The following is a 20,312-nucleotide window of genomic DNA, read 5'->3' as shown; positions in this document are numbered from 1 at the left end:
GGCCGGGGCGGGAGCGGAGCCGGTGCCCAGCCGCAGTAGGAACCGTCCGCTCCTGGGCCTGAGCGGCGGTCCGCCCAGCCAATCGGCGCACGACTCCCGAGCAGTCCTCCCAATCAGCTCATTGCAAAGGCGGAGACACGCAAATCGGCCGGCTGGGCGCGCCAGTGCGCAGCCGCTGCAGCAGTGGTCCTCCCTAGACTCGGCCTCTGTTCCAGCCCGCAGACACCCTCAGCCAGCAAGGATGCTCCGCTGCCCGCACACCCCCATCGGCGCCCCGCCACGCCCATCCCCTTCCTAGAAATAGCTGCGCATCTCATTCCGCATACATCCTTGCAGGCCTCCTACAATTTCCCCTTAAAATTCCTACCTAAGATTTACCGTTTTCAACAAAAAATGGTTTTGTGAGAGACATCACCATAATGCCCATTCTTTACAACTCAGAGGTAGGCACAGAATACAGAACGTCAGAGCCATAAGAAGCCTTAAAGAACCTTGGGTCCAACCCACTTATTTTACACTGGTCAAAATTAGGCCCCACAAGGTGAAGGGACTTGTTCAAGACCACACAGATGCAAGCTGGGAAATGAGCCTGTCTCCTGTCTCCCTGCTCCCAGATTCTTTACTCTGTGCCAAGCAGGATGAGGTGAGCAGAGAAGTTAAGTTATTTGATTAAAGTCACAGAGATAATAAGTTCCAATCGAAGCCAGATCTGTGAAGCCTTGGAAATCCGGAACCACAAAAAACTCTTCTGCCTCTCACAGAAGGGAGGCCCTATGTCCTGCCTTACTCTGAATGATTGTGGGGCACGTAGACAAGTAGAACATCACTGGCGACAATTTTCAGATTCCTTTTGCATTAACATTAGAGTATAAACACATTTGGTTACTGTGCTTCCCAAAACTTATTGAAGAAAAAAAGAGAAACAAACAAAAAGAAAAGAAATAGTCAATGGAAATTAAACCACTTCTAAGTCTTCAGAGATCTCTCTTCAGAGGGAAATTTCTGCCATTTTGCATTAAGAAGACTAATCGTCAAAGAAGATACTTAACTATTTTACTTAAAGAGAACAAGAGACAGTGTAATGCAGGGATTCTGCTCAGAGTCTGTAGATTCAGAAGTGCACAGGGTGAGGGTAGAGTGCAAAAACTGGGGAGACCTGAGTCTAAACTCGGGTTGTGCCACCAGAAAGGTGTGTGCAGGTGAGCAAGTGGAAATAACCCAAATCAGTCCATCAACTGATAAAGGAATCAATAAAATGAAGTGCTGATATATGCTACAACATGGATGAACCTTGAAAACATGCTAAGTGAAAGAAGCCCGATCTCATATGATCCCATTTATATAAAATGTTCAGAATAGGCAAATATATAAAGATAGAGAGTAGATTGGTAATTGTCTAAGGCTGGGGGATGGGAGAATTGGGGGTATGGGCTAAGACATGCAGAGTTTCTTTTTGAGATAATGAAAATATTCCAAAATTGATTGTAGTGATGACTGCACAACTTGGTGGAGATACCAAAAGCCATTGAACTGTACACCTTAATGGTTGAATTATATAGTATATGAATTATATGTCAATAAAGCTGTTTTTAAAGTTATAAAGTCCGATCACTCATATGCTCCAACATTGTGTAACAGGATGAAGAGATCATCTTAGCTGTAATTACTAGGGATTTGATCATCCACTGTGAAAGTGTGATGTGGGCCAGCTCTCAGCATCTCATGTGTTTGAGTCACTCAATGAGGGGAAGGATCTCTTGAACCATAGGAGGAAAAGAAAGTTGGAGAAATCACCAAGGGGGATCCTCCAGGCCGGCCACCTCTGCAGAGACTTGTGCTTCATGGAGAGCCAAGCTTTGGGACAGTTCAAGGAGCTATTTTCATTGCAGATGTTGATCAACAAGGAAGCTGTGGTTGACAGGCTCTAGGCTGGCCCTCATAATCTCCACTTCCCGATGTCCATGGTCTTGTGTGATCCCCTTCCCTGAGTGTGGACGACCTGACTTGCTTCGAACCAGTAGAAGAAGGCAAAGGTTTTAGGGTGTATGTGATTATGTCACATAAGATTGTAACCCATCTTGCTAGAAGACTTTCTCTTGCTGGCTTTGAAGAAGCAAGTTGCCATGTTGTGAGCACTCGGCAAGGAGCCTCTGGCCAAAAGACAGCAAGAAACTGCAGCCCTTAGTCCAGCATCCTGCAGGAACTAAATGATGCCAACAATCACATGAGCTCAGGCGTGAATCTTTCCCCTGTCAAGCCTCAGATGAAAACGCATCCCTGGACAACACCTGAATTACAGCCTTATGAGATCCCGAGGCAGAGGCCCCAGCTAAGCTATGCCAAAATCCTAACACAGAGAAACTTTGAGAAAACAGACACGTGTTGTTTTAACCTGCTAAGTTTGTGATAAAACTGTTACACAGCAATAGATAACTAATACAGAGGCACAACCTACCCTGCCCTGGCGCCGAAGAGACAGTGTCCATGAAGAGGCCATCAAGCACCCAGGCGCAACAAGGATTCTAGAATGTAGCCCTCCTCCAGATCCTAGGGGCATCGGGAGACAGAGGAGAGGACATAGAAAAGAACACCATCATTGGAGTACAGATAGCAGTGGCAATGGTGAGGTGTCCCAAGGGGGAGCAGCAATCAACATGAGGGGCTGGGGGAGACTGGAAGAACAGGAGTTTATAATAAAGTTTTCAATTCAGTTAGTTCTTGGAAATGATGCTGGCTTTGGCACTTACCAGCTATGTGGCCTTGGACAAGTGTCCAAACCTCTCTAAGCCACGGTGTTCTCATTCATAAGAAGGTAATATTCAGAGTACCTACCTTGCAGGGTTCTCCTGAAAAAACTGAGCTGACTTCTAGTGCAGAGGTCCCCAAACCCCGGGTCCACAGACCGGTACCGGTTCATGGCTTGTTAGGAACCGGACTGCTCAGAAGGAGGTGAGCGGCAGATGAGTGAGCGAAGCTTCATCTGTATTTGCAGCCACATCCCAGCTCCACCTCAGCATCACTAAGATTATCAGGCATTAGATTCTCATAGGCGTACCAGTCCCTGGTGCCAAAAAGATTGGGGACCGCCGGTGGCCATGAGCATGCACCTTGCAGACCTCCAACTGTTGGGAGCTCATTTGAGCAAGGGCCCAGCTGCTGTATTCTGAAACCCAACAAAGCATTTGCACTGAGGCAACACTACACATGGACTGCACCCAATGCCAGACATGGCAGGGAGTCTAAGGAAGACCTGTCCCTGGGTGACCATGGGACTTCTCTGATGATCTTTTTGGCTCAAGGACTCCCTTAGACAGCATGGTAGTATAGGCCACTCCTACACGCTGCCTGCCCTCTCTCCTTCACTGGGGGTCAGACTTGCATCACAGTCTGGTGGCTCCCTCAATCCTTCTCAGCTCCCTGCCCATGTTTTCCTAATGCGTGTTTAATCCTGCTTTGGCATCTGCTTCTCAGTGAACCCAGACCGGCACAAGAAGTACCAGGACTGGTCAGGGAAAATAGGTGGTAAGATGCGGATTTAAGACTGGCTTACCCACTGCCCAGCAGGCAAAGAGGCTGCCCTCCTGGTAGAACATGGAACAAGATGGTGGCTCAAATGCTAAAGATTTTACTGGCAGTGACCTGCAACAATATCCCTGTGGAGGAGAATACTGTGATATAATGCCAGAGTTTGAAAAATACAGAGAGAATAATGTCAATGAAGACAGAGGAAGCTAGGTTCCCTGTTACAAAGTTGTACTGCAGAAGGATAATGAGGGCCGGAGGCTGTGAGGGAGCAGTTAATGGCTAAGCGTGAGAACCAGAGAGCTGCAGAGGCAGCTTCATCACCTGTGCCTACGGAAGAACAGACACACTGAGCGGCAGGCTGAAGACCTAATTGTTGGAGTCTGAAGCTCCAGAGATGTCTCAATTCTCAGCCAAGGCAAGTCTGTCGAGGGAAGGTCAAGGCTCTGGTGGGGAAAACCCAGGATTCTAAAATATGAGATGAGGACATCTAGATGGATGTTCTTGAGGATATCGGCTCCACAACATGCACCCCGGGCCCCTCCAGGCTTGCCAAGCTGGCAGACCCTTCCTTAGTACGAAATGGAGCCACCATCATGCTGGCAGGTGCTACAGAAGCCCCTCCCCACACACAAAAGGTGTCCCCTTCTTCCATGCTGCCCCCACCTCCTCTCCAGGCTGCCAGGGTGGTAACTAGGGTTAAATCCCAGCATAACCCAGCTGGGGATGCACTGGGCCTAATAAGGAAAAAACTAGACTACATACTTGCAGAACGTAAGAATTAGCCAGCATGTACTGGCGGAAGCCAGGGGAGTAACCCCGGGATTGAATTTTGCAGGTGCTCGATCAACGAAGAGGGGATATAAGACTAGATAAGCGAGGAGACATTGACTTGGGGACACTTCCTCGAGACATGGGATGTGACTCCCGAGCAAGGACCCTGGCTACTGGAGTAGCTCTTAGAAGCCTGAAAAGCACAATGGCCGCTTCTCAGAGAAGGAGAAGTGCCTGAGTTGCCCTGGTCGATGGTAGAAGTGGACGTGCTGAAGTGGACATACAGTGGAGCCTCACGATTAGTGGTTTCCCTATTTGCAAATTAGCCTATCGCTAAAATCTATTTGTAATTCAAAAATCAATGCTCATAGCACTTCTGAACTCATTCACAGATAAGCAAAAAATCTAAGCGGCCCGTCAGGCACATTCCCAGCAGAGGTCAAACAAGGTGACACCCTGCCTTCTGTTCAGCTCTCAGACCGTAAACAACTGTCTTTTTTTCAGCCTATTTAGTGCCACATTTTTCACATTTCTGAGCTTTTTTGTTGGTGATTGCTCTGTTTAAATGATGCCCAATCATAGTGCTGAGATGCTATCTAACGTCCCAGAAGCGCAGGAAGGTTGTGAGGTGCCTTACGGAGAAAGTGCATGTGTTTGGTAAACTTGGTTCAGGCATGAGTTAGAGCACTGTTGCTTGAGAGTTCAACGTTAAGGAATCAACAATATATATTAAATTGTCTTAAAACAGAAGCACACATAAAAAAGGTTGTTTTGATCGGTTCACAAGACTCATAGGAACCTCACCCTATATGTCCCCTAGGATCAATCGTTCAGTATTTACTAATTTAATTAGTGTTGGTAGTGACTTGATAGGGCATAACTACCGCAAATACCAAGAGTCAACTGTACTTCTCATTGGGAGACTCTAAGTAGTAACCTTACTGGCAATGAATGCTGGGAAGTGTAGCTAGCTCTCCTAAGTGTCCAGACTTTGTGATACATGAGAGAGCTTAGAAGCGGGTGTGGTGCTGAACTGATAACAGACAATCCGGTTAAGTATGTTAAACCATTTAAAAGCTTCAAAAACACGTTAATGGTTGCCCCATGGTTTACGATATACATCGTTAATTAATCAGAGTCTATCTTCAAAGAATATTATGTCATTTCATAGTAGTGTAAGGATCTTATTCCCCCGAGGAAACACATAATGTCAGGAGGAAGAAGCTTCTGTTCCTCGGGTTGAAGGGACAGAGAAAAGTAAGGGTTCCGATCACCGATTCCGCTGCGTGGAAGTGGGGTGGATGGTTTTCCCCACACTAGCGGGATAGCCTTCAATTCAACTCAATTCTGACATTACCTACCCAGAGACAGTATCTGATTCCACCGGTTAAGGGCTCAGTCCCAAAGACTGTCCCCCACTTCAGGTGCCAATTGAAAGTACAGGTTGTCACCTGTGCTTCTGACTAGACTGGCTGTAAATCAAAGGTTCCCACAAACCCAAGCGGCTCACAGAACTCAGAAACCCTATTTACTCACTAGCTTATTGGTTTATTATGAAGGATATTAAAGGATGTGAATCAACAGCCAGATGAAGAAATACAAAGGGCAAGGTCCCCCCAAAAAGGAGCTTCTATCCTCGTGGAGTTTGGGTTCCATCATGGTGACATGTGGAAGCATTCTGGTTCACCAACCTGGAAGCTCTCCAAACTTCATCCTTTTCGGGTTTTTAGAGGCTTTGTTGCATAGACATGATTGATTAAATCATTGGCCATTGGCAATCGGTTCGACCTCTAGTCCCTCTCCCCTCCCTGGACATGAGGGGTGGGACTGAACATTTCAACCCTCTATCATGGCTGATTTCCCTAGAAACCAGCACCCCTCCCCCCACCCCCTGCCATCTTTAAGGGATTTCCAAAGGTCACCTCATTAACATAAACTCTGTTGTGGTTAAAACAGACTTGTTATAAATAACAAGACACTCATTTCACCCTCATGGCTCTGAAGTATTTTTCAGGAACTGAGGACAAGTGACCAAATATTATAAGAAAAGATACTTTCATTGCTCTTATAGCTTAGGAAATTCTAAGGTTTTTGGAGCTGAGAGCCGGGATCTGTGGATGAAGACCAAATGTATATGAGAAACATATTTGGTCATCTGAATGACCAAGCATATATTTCTTATAAATCACAATATCACAGAAAGATTCTGGGTTATCAGAACCGGAAAGTTCAGAAAAAAAGCCCAATGAAGCTGATCCACAGAATCATGAGAAAATGAATTGGTTATTGTTTTAAGGCTCCAAGTTTGGGGACGGTTTGCTGCCTAGTAATATATCACTAATACAAAGATCTTCACACTCTGTGAGCGTTCTGAGAGGTTTATCCATAAATCTCTTCCCAAAGTTCTCTTATGATTGATTATCTTCCAGTCCTTTTCTTTACAAATTCCTGACCACCTAGCCAAATCATTAGCCAGTGCCCATCAATCTACGTGTATCTGCACTTCTGGTCATCTCTCAGGCCACACAAAATAGACAACCAAATGCATTGCCCACTGGGAGGATTTCTCTTTATGCTGCCTCTCAGAGGCGCTCTTGAATGGGGCTGCGATTTTTCCGCCGTCCATTTCCAGAAGGTGCCAGTATAGGTATAGATTGAGGCTCAACGTTTGGATTGAGGTAGGGGAGGCAACACGGCGGGAGTCAGTGTTATGGGTATTTGAGCCACCTGTTCCTATAACTTACTGGTGCCTCTGGGCATTATCAGTCTAATCTCTTACATACCATTTCTACTTGATGATGAATTGCTGCTGCCTGTGCCTCACCTTACGGCTTGATGGATCAGATAATGCTCAGCTCATCGTGGGCAGCTCGGTCACACTGTGACTCCATGTTCCAGTAATAGAAAATGGAAATTTCAAAAAATTAGTGGAGATAATAAATAATAGTACCTACCTCACAGAGTTGTTCTGAAGACTTAAGGAAATAATGTATAAATGGTGCTTAATACATTGTCTGTCACCCACTAAATGTTTGAGAAATGGCTGCCATCATTGATTGGTACTATCGGTAGGTAGTAGCTTCCCATGTAGGTATGCTGAAAATTAACGTGCTAAGCATGTCACATTTTAGCATACCACTTACGTCTCATTGAAATGTGATAGGGGAGCCCTCTAACTCTACACATCAGTCTTTTACACTTAGTGTCTGTAAATCAGTGGTAGATTCAGACCCACCCTCCTCGTGTTCCAAAGTCAGGTTTCTAGGTGGACAAGGCTGAGGGCTGACCCCAGCCCCTCATGAAGTCTCCAAGATAATCTGTCCTGGAAGCCAACTGGCTAACCTTCCCTTGATACAAGCCTCACTCTCTGTGGCAATATTCTCTAGGAAAAAGACTTTTCAATTTTGGCATTCCTATCGTAAATGCTCCGTAAATGTTCACTGAGTTGAGTTCTACTGCCTCCCATGGCCAGAGGATAAAACCCAAATTTCTTAGCTTGAAATAAAAGTACCTCAACATCTGGCTCGAACCACCCTATCTACCCTCATCTCCTAATTACTAGCATCTATAAAGCATTTGCTATGTTTCATCTCATTAAATACATGATCTCATTCAATAAACATATCTATAGGTATTAAATATAGAGGCCATTATGTATATATTATATAATGTTGTCTATACATGTGTATACTTTAACCTAAGTGGTCTCATACAACACATGTTCTTTCATAAGTTGCTTTTCCACACTCAACAATATGGCATGGATATTTCTTCATGCCATAAAGATGTATTTACACATTTATATCATCAGTTTAAATGATTCTCTACAATAGCATAGTAGAAACGTACCAGATTTATTGGTGGACATTATGCTGGCTTCCAACTTTTCAATATTATCATTAACACTGGGATGAATAAATTTTTACATCTCCAGTAACTCATTAGATTATTTCATGAGGTTAAATTCTTAAAAGTAGTACCACTGTATCAAGGGGAATGCACATTTAAAATTTTGTAACATGGAACCCATCTACCCTCCAGAGATGTTAGACCAATTTATATTTCCAACATCACAGCATGAACGTCCCATTTCCCCCACCCGTGTCAATGCTGGGTATTGCCAATTGAATTGGTAGAAAAATGGTCTGTCGTTATTGCTTTGATCACTTTCTATAGAGGTAAAATATCTTCATTATGTACTTATTAGCCTTGAGTATTTCTTCTGTGGATTGCTTCTTTAGTTCCTTCCCCTTTTAAAAATTCTATTTAAAAAACTATTCCTTTTTTTTTTTTTTATCAACTTTAAAAGTTTTTGTTATATGTATTGCAAAGGTTTTTTTCTAAACTTGTAGTGGTTTTTTTGGGTCGCTGTTCTTTTGCTTTACTAAACATATTCTACATGTGTAAATACCTTAGGATTTCTTCTTTTTGGTCTCATCCTTAAAATGATCTTCCCCACTGCAAAAGCAAATGCCATCACCTCCTTTAAAACAAAACAAAACAAAACAAAACAAAACCGGCTGTTTCATGGTTTCATTTTTCTACAATTAACTATTTAATTCACCTGAATTTTGTTTCACGGTCTTGCTCCCTCTTCATTTAGCTGGCCTCCTCCCTCAGACTGGCTCTCTCCTGGTGCCGCCTCCCTCCAGCAGGATAAAGGTTCTCAAGGGACCTCAAAACTAGCCCCAGGCCATCTTAGTCCTAAGGCTAAGGTGTCCACTTCCAGCATGTGCCCACTGGCTCCAGCCAGTGAGTGAATGCAGTTTCTATCCAGTGCAGGACTAGCAGCGTCTCGATGCTTTTCCGCAGTGCACCACAGACAGACTCATAACAATGTAATCCTTTCCGGAGACGGGAGGAGAGAGTGTTGTCCTGGAATCATAATCAGGCCACCTGAGTTCTGCCATCCAGAACCTGAGAGAGTGGCCATCTCAGTACCAGGACAAATCCCAGGTATGGAATGCCCTGTCCCCGGGTCCTCCGGCCTCTGAGAGTGTTCAGGGTTACCAGGCCCTGTCGCTGGCTCTCTGGGAGGACTCAGTGAGGCTGTGAACCTCAGTCATTTACACAGAAGGACACTATCCAGTTCCTTTCTTGGCTTAGACCATTATATCCAGATAGCACCTGACAATTTATAAAGGGAAACATTTCTGCAAGTCAAACTATAAGCAGAGAGGTTTTGGTTTACCTTCAGGGTGGAAGTCTCTAGCACTCACAGGGCCTGCAGCGGGTCACCCCCTGACCACAGTCGGATGGGGGTTCCTGGAGGCCCCTTCTGGGGAAAGGGGGACCGTGCAGTGGAGGGAAGGAAGGCAACTCATAGTTTGGTTATTGAACACCTAATAGCATTCCTATTTCACCACCAGCCTGGCCTGGCTCCAGCGGGCAAGAAGGGGTGAGTGAGGCCAGAATATGGGGAGGCAGATGTGTTGAAAAGGCAAAGGGGCAGTGGTATGATGCCAGCAACTGGCCCCTGTGCCCGCCCTCTGCAAAAATGATACATGCAAGACAGGGACCTCTGCCCAGCTGAGTTAGCACGAGCACCTGCGAGGTTAAGAAAGCCAGAGCATCCCTGGAGAGCAAATGAATCAGTCACACAGGGTGAGGAAGCTCTCAGGGGGAAGGGGTGTGAGGCCTCAGAGAAAATTCAGATGCAAGAGTCCATTCTCAGAGCCTAGATCTCCCAAATTAAAGGTGGCTTTCAAGTCTCACATTAATATTTGGAGAAGTAAGGGAAGAAAGGAGTTGAGGGGTAAAAAAAAAAACAAAAGAAACCCTGAAAAACGGCTCCAGGGAGCCAGATGTGTGATGAATAGAACATCTGGCAGAGACAGGCGAGTTGAAATAACAGTCACACAAAAGTAATCTGTTTGCCAAAGAAGTGTTCTTCCAAGTTATGGATTCTACCACCTCAGTTCCAACACGATTCTCTCAGAAACATGTCTCATGATAATATGTAAGGCCTGAAGTGGAAGGTGAGCAGACAGAAAGGAGAAAGATGTTCCCCGTGGCCTAGACTCTATAGAGAAAATAGCCTACAGTCACATTGAGCCTAGAGAAGCCCCAAGAGAGGGCTGGAGGGAGAGGGACTGCAGTCATTGAATATTTAAAGCACATTATGGTCTTGTGGAATGGAACAGAAAGCCAAGGGTCTGACTCCGGGGAGGCAGATATTGGGCTCAGGGAAAGGAAGGACTTTCTGTCAGGCAAAGCTATCAAGGAGGCAAAGTCCCTTGGGAGGCAGCCAGTTTCCACAAGCAAATAGAAACTGGAGCCTACTTACAGAGACAACTGTAGCAGTCCCAGTATGAGAAGGCAGGAAGTAGGTAGCCTGGGAGGTCCCTTCCCATTCTTACGAGAGAGTAATAAGGGTCTTTCCTTTCCATGTTGAGCATTCTGGGGAAGGGAGAATTCAAAACGACTTATCCTTTAATTTGCATACTTTAGTGAACATGCACGTGCGTGTGCACACACACGCAGCACCTGCAGGTGGTGCAAGCCAACTTGCAGGATCTATTCTAGCTCAGAGGCTTGGGCCATGCACAGCTACTGCTGAGGCCCAGAGGAGTCCCGGGAATGACAACAGGGGCAAATCTTGTGTTGGGGACACAGAGAAGAGTGAGTGCCCAAAGGCTGATCAGAATGCCAAGGCAGAGGCCAAAAAGGGGTGAAGAAATGTTTTGAGTGCCAGGACTTCACTGCCTCCGCAGCAAAGCTTGAGGCGGGCTTGTCCACATAGCACAACCACCAGCAACACCTGGCCAGCTGCCCCAAAGGGGAATGTCGCTATCCCCTAGAGGCCCAGCCAGACTGATTAGATCCAAGCTCCATTAGGGCAGAGGCAGGAACAAAAGTCCGAGTAAGCAACCTCTTTCACAGACGAGGGGCAGGGGACCTATTTGCTGAGTTGGGGAAGGGAGGCAGCTCTGTCCCTGCAGACTCAGCCAGGTGGCCCTGTGGGTGAATGCATTATCATCTACCATTCATATATACATATAGTTCCTCCCCCCGTCACTTTTAAATAGTACATTCTTGACCGATGAAAGCCGGATCAGCAAGCTTTATTTTGTGCATCTTTCGCCCAGCACCACCCAGCGCTCCCCCAAGTTGACGTGTTCTGTAACATAGGTGGCCTCTTTTTGCCATTTGTCTTCTTGTGAGACATTTTTAAGCCCTGTTTGCTGACCAAAGGTATGCAAGATAGGCCTGTTGTGAAAAGCAGAAGGAAAACATCATCCAGGATGTTTAAACATGAGTCATTGAGGCTTGAGGGGTTTTCAAGGAAATGGTCCAGGAAACAGAGATGAAGACCAGCGAGCAACGAGCAATTGGTGCTGGTCCTTTGGCAGTATAAAGGGTGTCACACACACCCCTAAGGCCAGGCGGGCTTGGCCAGTTGTATTCATTATAATAGGAAGAAAAATGAAGACAGATCATGACTTCAGGACAAATGGAAAGAGCCAGCTACTGCCAATGGCCTCTGCCAGCAATGTGGTGCAATATGTCTACACGTCGGCTCTCAGTGTATCAGCTTTGGGCGGTGTTCCCATTTCCAGGATGGCACCCTCAGGGATATTCCTGTAATCCTGCTGGAGAAGAGGCTCGCCCGATTCTTGACCGCTGGCCTACTGCTCCACTGCCTCACAACTTATCTAAGCCTCGAGTCTAATTCCACCATTTTAGACAAACTGGGGCTAAAGAGGGCAAGTGACCAGCTTAAGGTCATGGTCAGGCAAAGGCATGGCTAGACACCAGACCTCTGGACTCACAGGTCAATGCACTTTCTCCACCATGCCCTTGAGTACCTCAGGAGACCCAGGCTGGCGAGTGAAGCTGGCTCCTACGTCATCTCTTACGCTGCACGCCAGCCCACTGCCCACTTGCCTATAAGGGAGTCCCGGTAAGAGACCTTGTTTTACATTAAGGAGCAAGTTGGCTCCAGCAGCATAGGAGCCAAGTTTAATCCCCACCCGCTTCCCAGCCCTCCCACAACACGTACATTTGCTCATTCGGTTTTCAGTGTGCACCTGCTGTGGCGACAGGTCCTGGATAAGGATATTCAGGTGAGAGATGGTCCAGGAGCCCTACTGTCATGGAACGTACAGGCTAGTGGGAGAAACATGAATTGAGTAATCTCCCTCATCAACATACAATTGATTACCAAATGAAGTAAGTGCTCCGAAGAACAGGAACAGGCGCCATAAAGTCTCTGTTAAAGGGGCCTGACCTAGAAGGGCTGCTAAGGGAAGGGCTCCCTCCCTGAGTTGAAATCTGAGGAGTTAACAGGCTAAGAGGGACAAGGTAGAGAGGCAACGGCACGTGCAGCCCCAAGCTCTGTGGCACAAGAGCTCTGTGGGACAAGGCGCGGTCAAGGGAGCCCAGGGGCACTTCTGCAGGCCAGCGGGGGAAGGATGTGCCAGGGGTTCATTCTGGGGCAGTCTGGGCGCAGAGCAGGGCCCCTGACAATCCAGTCTCCGCCACACGAGAGAAAGGTTAGACACAGACCTGCTTCTCCCTTCCCGGATCGCAGTGGCATAAGAGCTTCTTATGAAACCCCAACCTTTCGAAAAGAGTGGTTACAGAAACGACGACGGTGCCGATGTTTGTGAAGCCCGTAAAACTGAGAGGCCAGAGGGGCAAACACAGAGGGAGACCACGGCGCCGTTTGCTCTAGCAGCATTTTTATTTACAAACAGCAATTTCCATCGACTTTATTTATACCATAAAAAAGCCATTTACAAGCAAGAAACAAGAATTCAGAACAAAATTAAGCAGCACTGAAATATTCATGTCACAAATCTAAAACAAAATGAATACAAGAGTAAAATATCATTTGAATAAATAGTCTTAAATTCATGCTATAAAATAATCCTTAATGGCAAGTTACTAGTTGATACAGCATCCGCTTAGCTAGCTTCATTTACTTCATATGGTGATGAAGTGTGGAGTTGTGAGGTTACCAGTTTATATTGCAAGATAATGACACTGTTAAGTCATTCAAATTGCTCAACCATTTATAACGGAAAAAAATGTTAGCCCTACTCATAAAAGTGGTGAGGGGGATGGTTTTCACATTAGAAAAATGGTCATTCTCAAAGAAACCAGGTAAGTCTACCTCTTACTATAGTCAGGGCAGCAACCAAAGGTTGAATTCACAGCATACTTGTCGCTGAGGGGCAGCGAGAGGGCCGTTCACTGAACCTGCTGCAAGGCTCATGCCAGGACTCGATCCAGAACTGCCACAGCCCCGTCTGTGCAGACCCAGAGGGGAGCCAGAGGAAGCGGGTTCTCTTCCGGGCCGAGGGGTCAAGCACTGGGCAGAAACAGTGGAAACGCTCTGGCACTTACTGAAAAAGACGTTATGTGGCGTGTGACAACCATTACAAATTTGGAACAATGTGAATGACTCTTCTGAACTTTCAGTTCAGTTGCACTGAGTAATATGAAATCTATGATTTATGAACTAGATAGTTTCATATAAAGAATTTACATAATTCCCCAATACTTTCATATATAAAATTTAATAAATAACCCTGACCAGTCTAGAAGCACCATTCAAGGGGCGTGTCCCCTTGGAAAATAGTTTAGGTGTTGCATATTTGAGTCCCTTTCAGTGGAGGCTTCACAGGAAACCATTACAGAATTTAACAATAACGACGACGACAAAAAAAAAAAAAATCACAGTAATAGAAAAAGTTGTTAAAATAAAATACACTGATATCCTTAAAGTAAAGCTCATTCACATGGATGATTCCCCCCCCCGCTCCCCAGCCCTTGTTTTGTGTGTTCCTGCAACTTCTTCCTAGAGTCTAGGCCATAAAAAACAAAAGTGAAAACAAAGCCACACACATAAGTATGCAGGCTTACGGTCCGGGCTACGGGAAGACAAAAGACTTGGTTATGACTGTTATGTCATTAGAAAAGACACCTACTCGTGCTCTGGAAGATTTTTAAATGATTAATTTAGTTCTACAGTATATTCTGCTTAACAGTGAACCGACAGTATCCTTTCTGTTGTAAAAAAAAAAAAACCAAAAACCAAAAAACAAAACACAAACTGCCAAAGCAGAGCCAATTGGGAGGTTTTCCGCTGACCAGAAAATTAACTTGTCTTCATATACTGTATTTACAAATATAATTTCTAAACGTATTTACAACTTTAGTAGAAATTAGAGGGTAGAGAACTGATTAGAATGAAAATAACTGTTTAGGACCATAAACAGTAAAAGTATAAAAATCTTCGTTTTCACAGTTTGTAATAACAGGTAAAACCCCTACAGAAAAGGACGCTGTCACTGTCTTCACATTGTCCGTTATGGAAAAGGTAGCTCAAAGAAGAGACTCAATTATGAACAAACCTATATGAATTCAGGATATATTTTACTGTAAAAGATTTCTTCACATATCACTTTTATCTTAATTGATTTTTGCATTTGTTATAAATGAAACATCTAATCTAAAACTGTACAGAAATAGGGACTTTGCTTTCCAAAAAGTCGCTCTAAAGAGTTACACAGCGTACTTCGTAACCTCGGGGAGGGAAGAGTTCTGTTCTGTGGTCATGTTAACCCTCCTGGCACATCCTCATGTGACAAGGCACAAGTGATTGCTACTGCCCGATGTGAATGGAGTAAATCTTTCACCCGCCACGCACACTGAGGAGCATGACAGTACGCACGCTCGGAGAGGCTACGCAGCTGTGTGCTGGCCTCGGCACCGCCCCCCTCGAAGTCCCGTGGAACCTTACAGTACTGTGTTATGGCTTGAGAATTCATTCTTAACACTGCTAGCAGTGGAAAAGGGTAAAGTGTAGCAACATGAATGGGAGCAAGTGGAACTTGCGAAATGTGGAATTAGGATTATTAGAGAGAGACCCGATCGATTTTCTGCCCCTTTACAGTCCCATTACAATGTTTGAACCTGAACTGTACAATCAAAGCAATGTATATTTTTGTCAAAGACAATTTTGGATAAGTCACTCTTTGGTAAACTCAAACCAGTTAAACAAATTTACAAATACAAAGAACTCCATGTAAGTAAGGTTAAGACTGACACGGTGACAAGAACCAGGACATTCAAGGTGCCTGCCCCAAGCGTTTGCTCCTCCTGCCTTGTCTGATGTATCACAGAAGACTCTGGAGACCTAGCAGAAGGCCCCCGAGCCTGAGTGAAAAGGAGGTTCGTCCCTGAGCCTCACCCCTCGTGTCCTCGATTTGGGCATTTCTTGTCACAAACTTAATTTTGTTAACACAACATAAATTTTTTGCATTTAATTCTTTAAAAAAAAAAAAAAAATCAAAACGAAACTTATTCGTGTAAGGAAACAAAATCACAAACGTTTACCTGAAACCCCAGAACATATTTAAGTGGGTAAACACTGGGGGTCCAGCCTCCCCTTGAGGCACGCGGCTTTGACGGGAGTTGAACAAGTGCTTCAGGGAGAGAACAAGCCCCTTACTTAGGCAGTTTGACAGGAAAAGGCATACCATATACCCGATTTAGCAAAAGCTGCTCCTCGGGAGCAGCAGGATTAGAGTGTAATCTGTACGTAGTAACACTGATGTGGAGCACAGTTCACGCGTGAACAGATCCTGTGTGCTAAAGAGACGCCGCTGCACAGCTACCGCCCCCGGGGCCATCACGCGCGAGGGCCCGAATAGGTTTATCTTCTCAAAATAACCCCCCCAAAACAAGCAACAAAAAAAGGACCTCCCCCCAACCCCCACCATTCTTGGTATTTTAAGAGCCAAAAAAGCATGGAAAACCAGCAAACGTCTACTGTCAAACTCCTTGAACTCCTAGCCTCTGAGGTTGATCTTTTCGTTTGCTTTTCTTTCAGGTGGTTTGTGCCGGTCTCCTGTGGGGGACGCACTGGTTGTGAGTTTCAGAGCCAAGGTTCTCAAGCAGAGAGTCTGGAGTGCTGACATCCTACCACAGGCGGCCTGCAGCACAAGCTCACCACCAAACTGCTCCCCAAATTACTCTCTGGCAGAGCATGAAGTACCAGAGCAATCTTGTGAGGCCCGTTTTGTTTACTAGAAGCACAGGGGTGAACAAAACACAGAACTGAAGACATTTGCTAAAGTACTAATAAAACGTTATTCAAACAGGACCCAGGTATGTTTTTATACAGTAACGTGTTTGCCAGCACATGCTTTTGAGGTCTCTTTTCAAGCTATAAACTCAGAGGAAAAAAATAGTAATTCACTATTACCGTCTGATTTCACATTTTCTACAACTATACTGACCTAAAAGATACATAACATAAAGATAGCACCACGTGACCAAAACAATGGTGACACACACAGATTCGGTGACACACAGAGTATCTTAGGGGGCTTTTGAACTGGTGGTTTCTTTAAGCAGGAAACACTGAGAGAGTGGGGGAGTCACTGAGGCTCTCGTTAGCACACACAATTCTAAGATAGATATATTGCTTGCAATTCCCATAGAGTATATCTTTACAAAAGTACAAATTCCAAGTTCTGCAGTTTCCCTGGGAACTGCATGTAGAAAAAGCTGCTGTGCACCTGAACTGGCTGTTTGAAAAGAGAAAGAAAAAAACAAAAACAAAAACCACAACACTGCTTGGAGAATATTGTAGACAGAACTACAAATCCCTTTCCTTCAGTGCGAGTTGTAACTCATGGTAGAGAGTGATCCCATTTAGTTACCTGGTATGTATGTTTCTACAGTACGGAATGAAGGTAGATTCGTAGGCCAGTAAAAACACTGAAAACCACTGCTCCTTTGGGGTTGGCTAATAAAACACTACAATATGTAAAAAGATCAGCACCACGGGTCATCCAGCTTACCCACTGGACAACTAACAAAAATTCCAAATGGTTTCCAACTAGAGTTGAATACATTTTATGGCATTTGGTTTATGTATTTGTTATGAAGCAGAGCTATGAACACTGTGATTTGCTTTGCTTGCTTTTGGACACAATGATTAATATATATGAAAACCTATGAACATTCTTTTGTAAGGGAAATAAAGGGGCAAAACCCTAACATATTAGGTAGAGATGAGACAGAGTCAAAAGCCCTGTTCACATTGTATTAAATTATATATTCCTCTTACATTCACCTCAACCAGAATAAAATCAAATTTGAGAATGTATATATACTATATATAATAATCACTTTATTATATATATATATAAATTGTCTAACTACTCCGTAAAAGTAATTTTTAAATTAGAAAAGTTACCCATTTGTTTCAGCTGACGGCATCCTAGTCTCTCTCCATGGAAATGCACTGGTGCCAGTGCACGGTGGCACCAGCGAGAGAGCAGGCCTCTCGGCAGAGGACGCAGGGTCAACCAGTTGGCATAGCTAAATCCCTGGCATTATGGATTAAGAGTTCAGCCAAAGAGGAATACTGTCAGCCTGTGTTTTCCCTGGATATGATGCCCTTCATGCTTTGAGCTCCTTGGGGGAGGGAGGGCGGAAGAAAGGACAAACACAATGAAGTGTTCCTTCCAGAAACCTTAGAAAAACTGCCAAGAGACCAAGAGATTTCCAGATGGTTGGGAAAACTAAAGATTACAACAAAGCAAATCACAAATATGCATTGATTAATGTGCTTTGTTTGGGTGCACTTCTTTACCCTCTTAATCGGGAGCATCGGACACTGTGTGAATTTCCATCCGGGCATCTAGGGCCATCTCTGAGGCCGATGCATCATTTTCTAGTTTCTGTTCCACATACACATCTGTTCTCTCGGGGGACTCTATGCGACTCCTGACTTCGGCGACGCCGGGGTGGTTTTTCCGCAGGTGCTGGTTGAGGGTACCTTGGAAGGGAAAGCACTTGCCACAGATCTCACAGCGGAATGGTTTGTCGTCAGTATGGCCCCGGATGTGGTACTCCAGCTGGTCCTTCCGCGTGTACTTCTTCCCGCAGAACTTGCACACGAAGGGGGTGATTCCCATATGGAGTCGCATGTGCCTGTCAAGGCTTCCCTTCTGGTTGAAGGACTTTCCACAGTAAATACAGATCAGCCTCTCGTTGTACGGGTACCAGTGACCTCGTGCACTCCTCTCCCGGGGGCTGCTCTCGTACCCGGGGTTATTCATCGCAGCCTCGCCGTCAGAACCCTGCACCAAGCCCTGCAGGTCACTGTGCAGATGGACAGACAAAGCCCGCTTTTGGCGGGCACGCCCGCCTCGGAAACAGCTCAGCATGGACCTGGACGGGCTGGAATTACTCAAACTTCCAAAAGCTTCTGAGACGCTGGCCGGCTGTGAGGCCGCCTGGGAATAGGAATACGCGTGCTGGAGCACGGAACCATAGGAACCCACGTTCACCGCCACGACCTGTTCCCCGTCCACCATCTCCGTGTGGTAGCCATCGTCCCCCAGGGAGGAGCTGTCGGAACAGCTGGGCCGCTCGGACTTCTCCATCTTCACCTTCACCTCGGCGATCTGGCTCTCCCTCACCAGCAGGTCCCCTTGCTCGTGGTCCCCCTCGATCTGGATCTCGTACTCAGAAACGCTGCCGCTGCTCCCTCGGTCCGAGTGCCCTTCCTCCTGCAGGCGGCTGCGCAGAGCTTTGCTGGGCGTCGTCTCCATCCGCAGGTCGCCGCTTGTGGTGGGCTGCCGTACCTGAGAGCAGTATGGCGGGGAGATCTCAACCGGGTTGGCGAAGAAGCTGCCGTCCTTAACTCCATTCCGACTCTCTGGCGTCTCTTCAGCGCCGACGGTCACAGAGTCGACGTCTCCCACACTGATTTTGGAATGGATGCTCTCCAAGATCTGCGTGCACTTGTCGATGACACACTGCATCTGAAGGAAGCTGGCTGCCGTCAGAAAACTGACAACATCCTTCAGCTGCAAGGACATTCTTCCAGTGTAACAAAATGAGAGCAACTGTTCAAACACATTGGGATTTTTAATCACTGATATTGACAAGCCACTCATGGTACTTAATGCTGAATGGTCCCGGAAATATGGGGAGCTGGCGGCAAGGACTGCCTTGTGGGCTCGGAAAGGCTGACCCTGAATGTGGACGATGATGTCACATAGTTTCCCTTGCAGGCGGAGTTCGTTTAGCTGGCTCAGAACGGTGCTGCTGTACTCGGGCACGTCAAACTGAATAAAACTGCTGCTGTCCATTTCTACTGACATGAAGCGTAATCTGCGGAAAGAGAGAGTTTCATAATTTACCAATGACTTCTCACTAAGAGTTGCATAAACACAAGCTTGCAAAAATAACGCCATCATCACTGTAGCTACTGCACCTCCTGGGCTCTGCCTGAGCATTCCTTCTCTTACTTATTTTCAGTCTTTCCTGTCTTGGCTAATTCATCTAAAGCCAAGTAACCAAATGATCAATTAGCCCAGTGCCCTAACTGCCTAACTTTCATCTTGATCAAAATTAAACATGTCCCACACATCCACGGAGACCTTCAGTCCTTGACAATTTGGCATGAACCAAATATGCTCGTGGACATTTCTGACAGCACCAAATATCAAGGACTGTTTGGAACGGATGAAATGTCTCCATGGACATTTTGGACAGGACCAAAGGTCCTGCAAAGGTTTTTAGACAGCAGGAGTAAAAAGGAGTGATGGACATCACAAGTATACTGTAATCCACGAGTGCTCACAGCACTGGCACATCTAGTACGGGCTGGTGCCCCCTGCCTGGAATCTGCAGTACTGAATCACTCAACACTGCGAAAGAGCGTATAGCCCAGGCTGCATTCCCTGGCCAGACATAACAAAATTAGATCTAACAATTATATTTCGGTTTTTAAAACCCAAACAATAGAAACGTAAACACCATCTGAACAGTACTGAATCAAAGACAAAATCAAAAAGGAATAAAACTATTTAGAAAACAAGAAAACTCACATCAACTCTGCAGCAAGAAGCGTTTAGGACTGACGTTTACTTATATCTTCAACTTACTTGAGAATGCACCCCAAAAAAGATGGACAGGTAAGTGATAAAGCAAACACAGCAAAATGTTAATAAGTACAGAGTTTAGATCGTGAGTACGCGAGT

The 20,312-nt window shown here is 45.6% G+C and overlaps 1 protein-coding gene across 1 annotated transcript; it reads right to left on the bottom strand.

The window, feature by feature from the left end:
- Window positions 1-12,963: 12,963 nt before the first annotated feature.
- On the bottom strand, window positions 12,964-20,073 carry ZBTB34 (zinc finger and BTB domain containing 34). Its single transcript, XM_015594304.2, has one exon. The coding sequence runs from the start codon at window positions 19,563-19,565 to the stop codon at window positions 17,916-17,918; it is 1,650 nt and encodes a 549-aa protein (XP_015449790.2). The 5' UTR covers window positions 19,566-20,073; the 3' UTR covers window positions 12,964-17,915.
- Between the last annotated feature and the right edge of the window lie 239 nt (window positions 20,074-20,312).

This window comes from Pteropus alecto, unplaced genomic scaffold (assembly GCF_000325575.1).
Source record: "Pteropus alecto unplaced genomic scaffold, ASM32557v1 scaffold67, whole genome shotgun sequence".
In the NCBI taxonomy this organism is placed as follows: domain Eukaryota; kingdom Metazoa; phylum Chordata; class Mammalia; order Chiroptera; family Pteropodidae; genus Pteropus; species Pteropus alecto.
The sequence above is the reverse complement of the archived record's forward strand: the minus strand, read 5'-3'. Positions and strand labels throughout refer to the sequence as shown.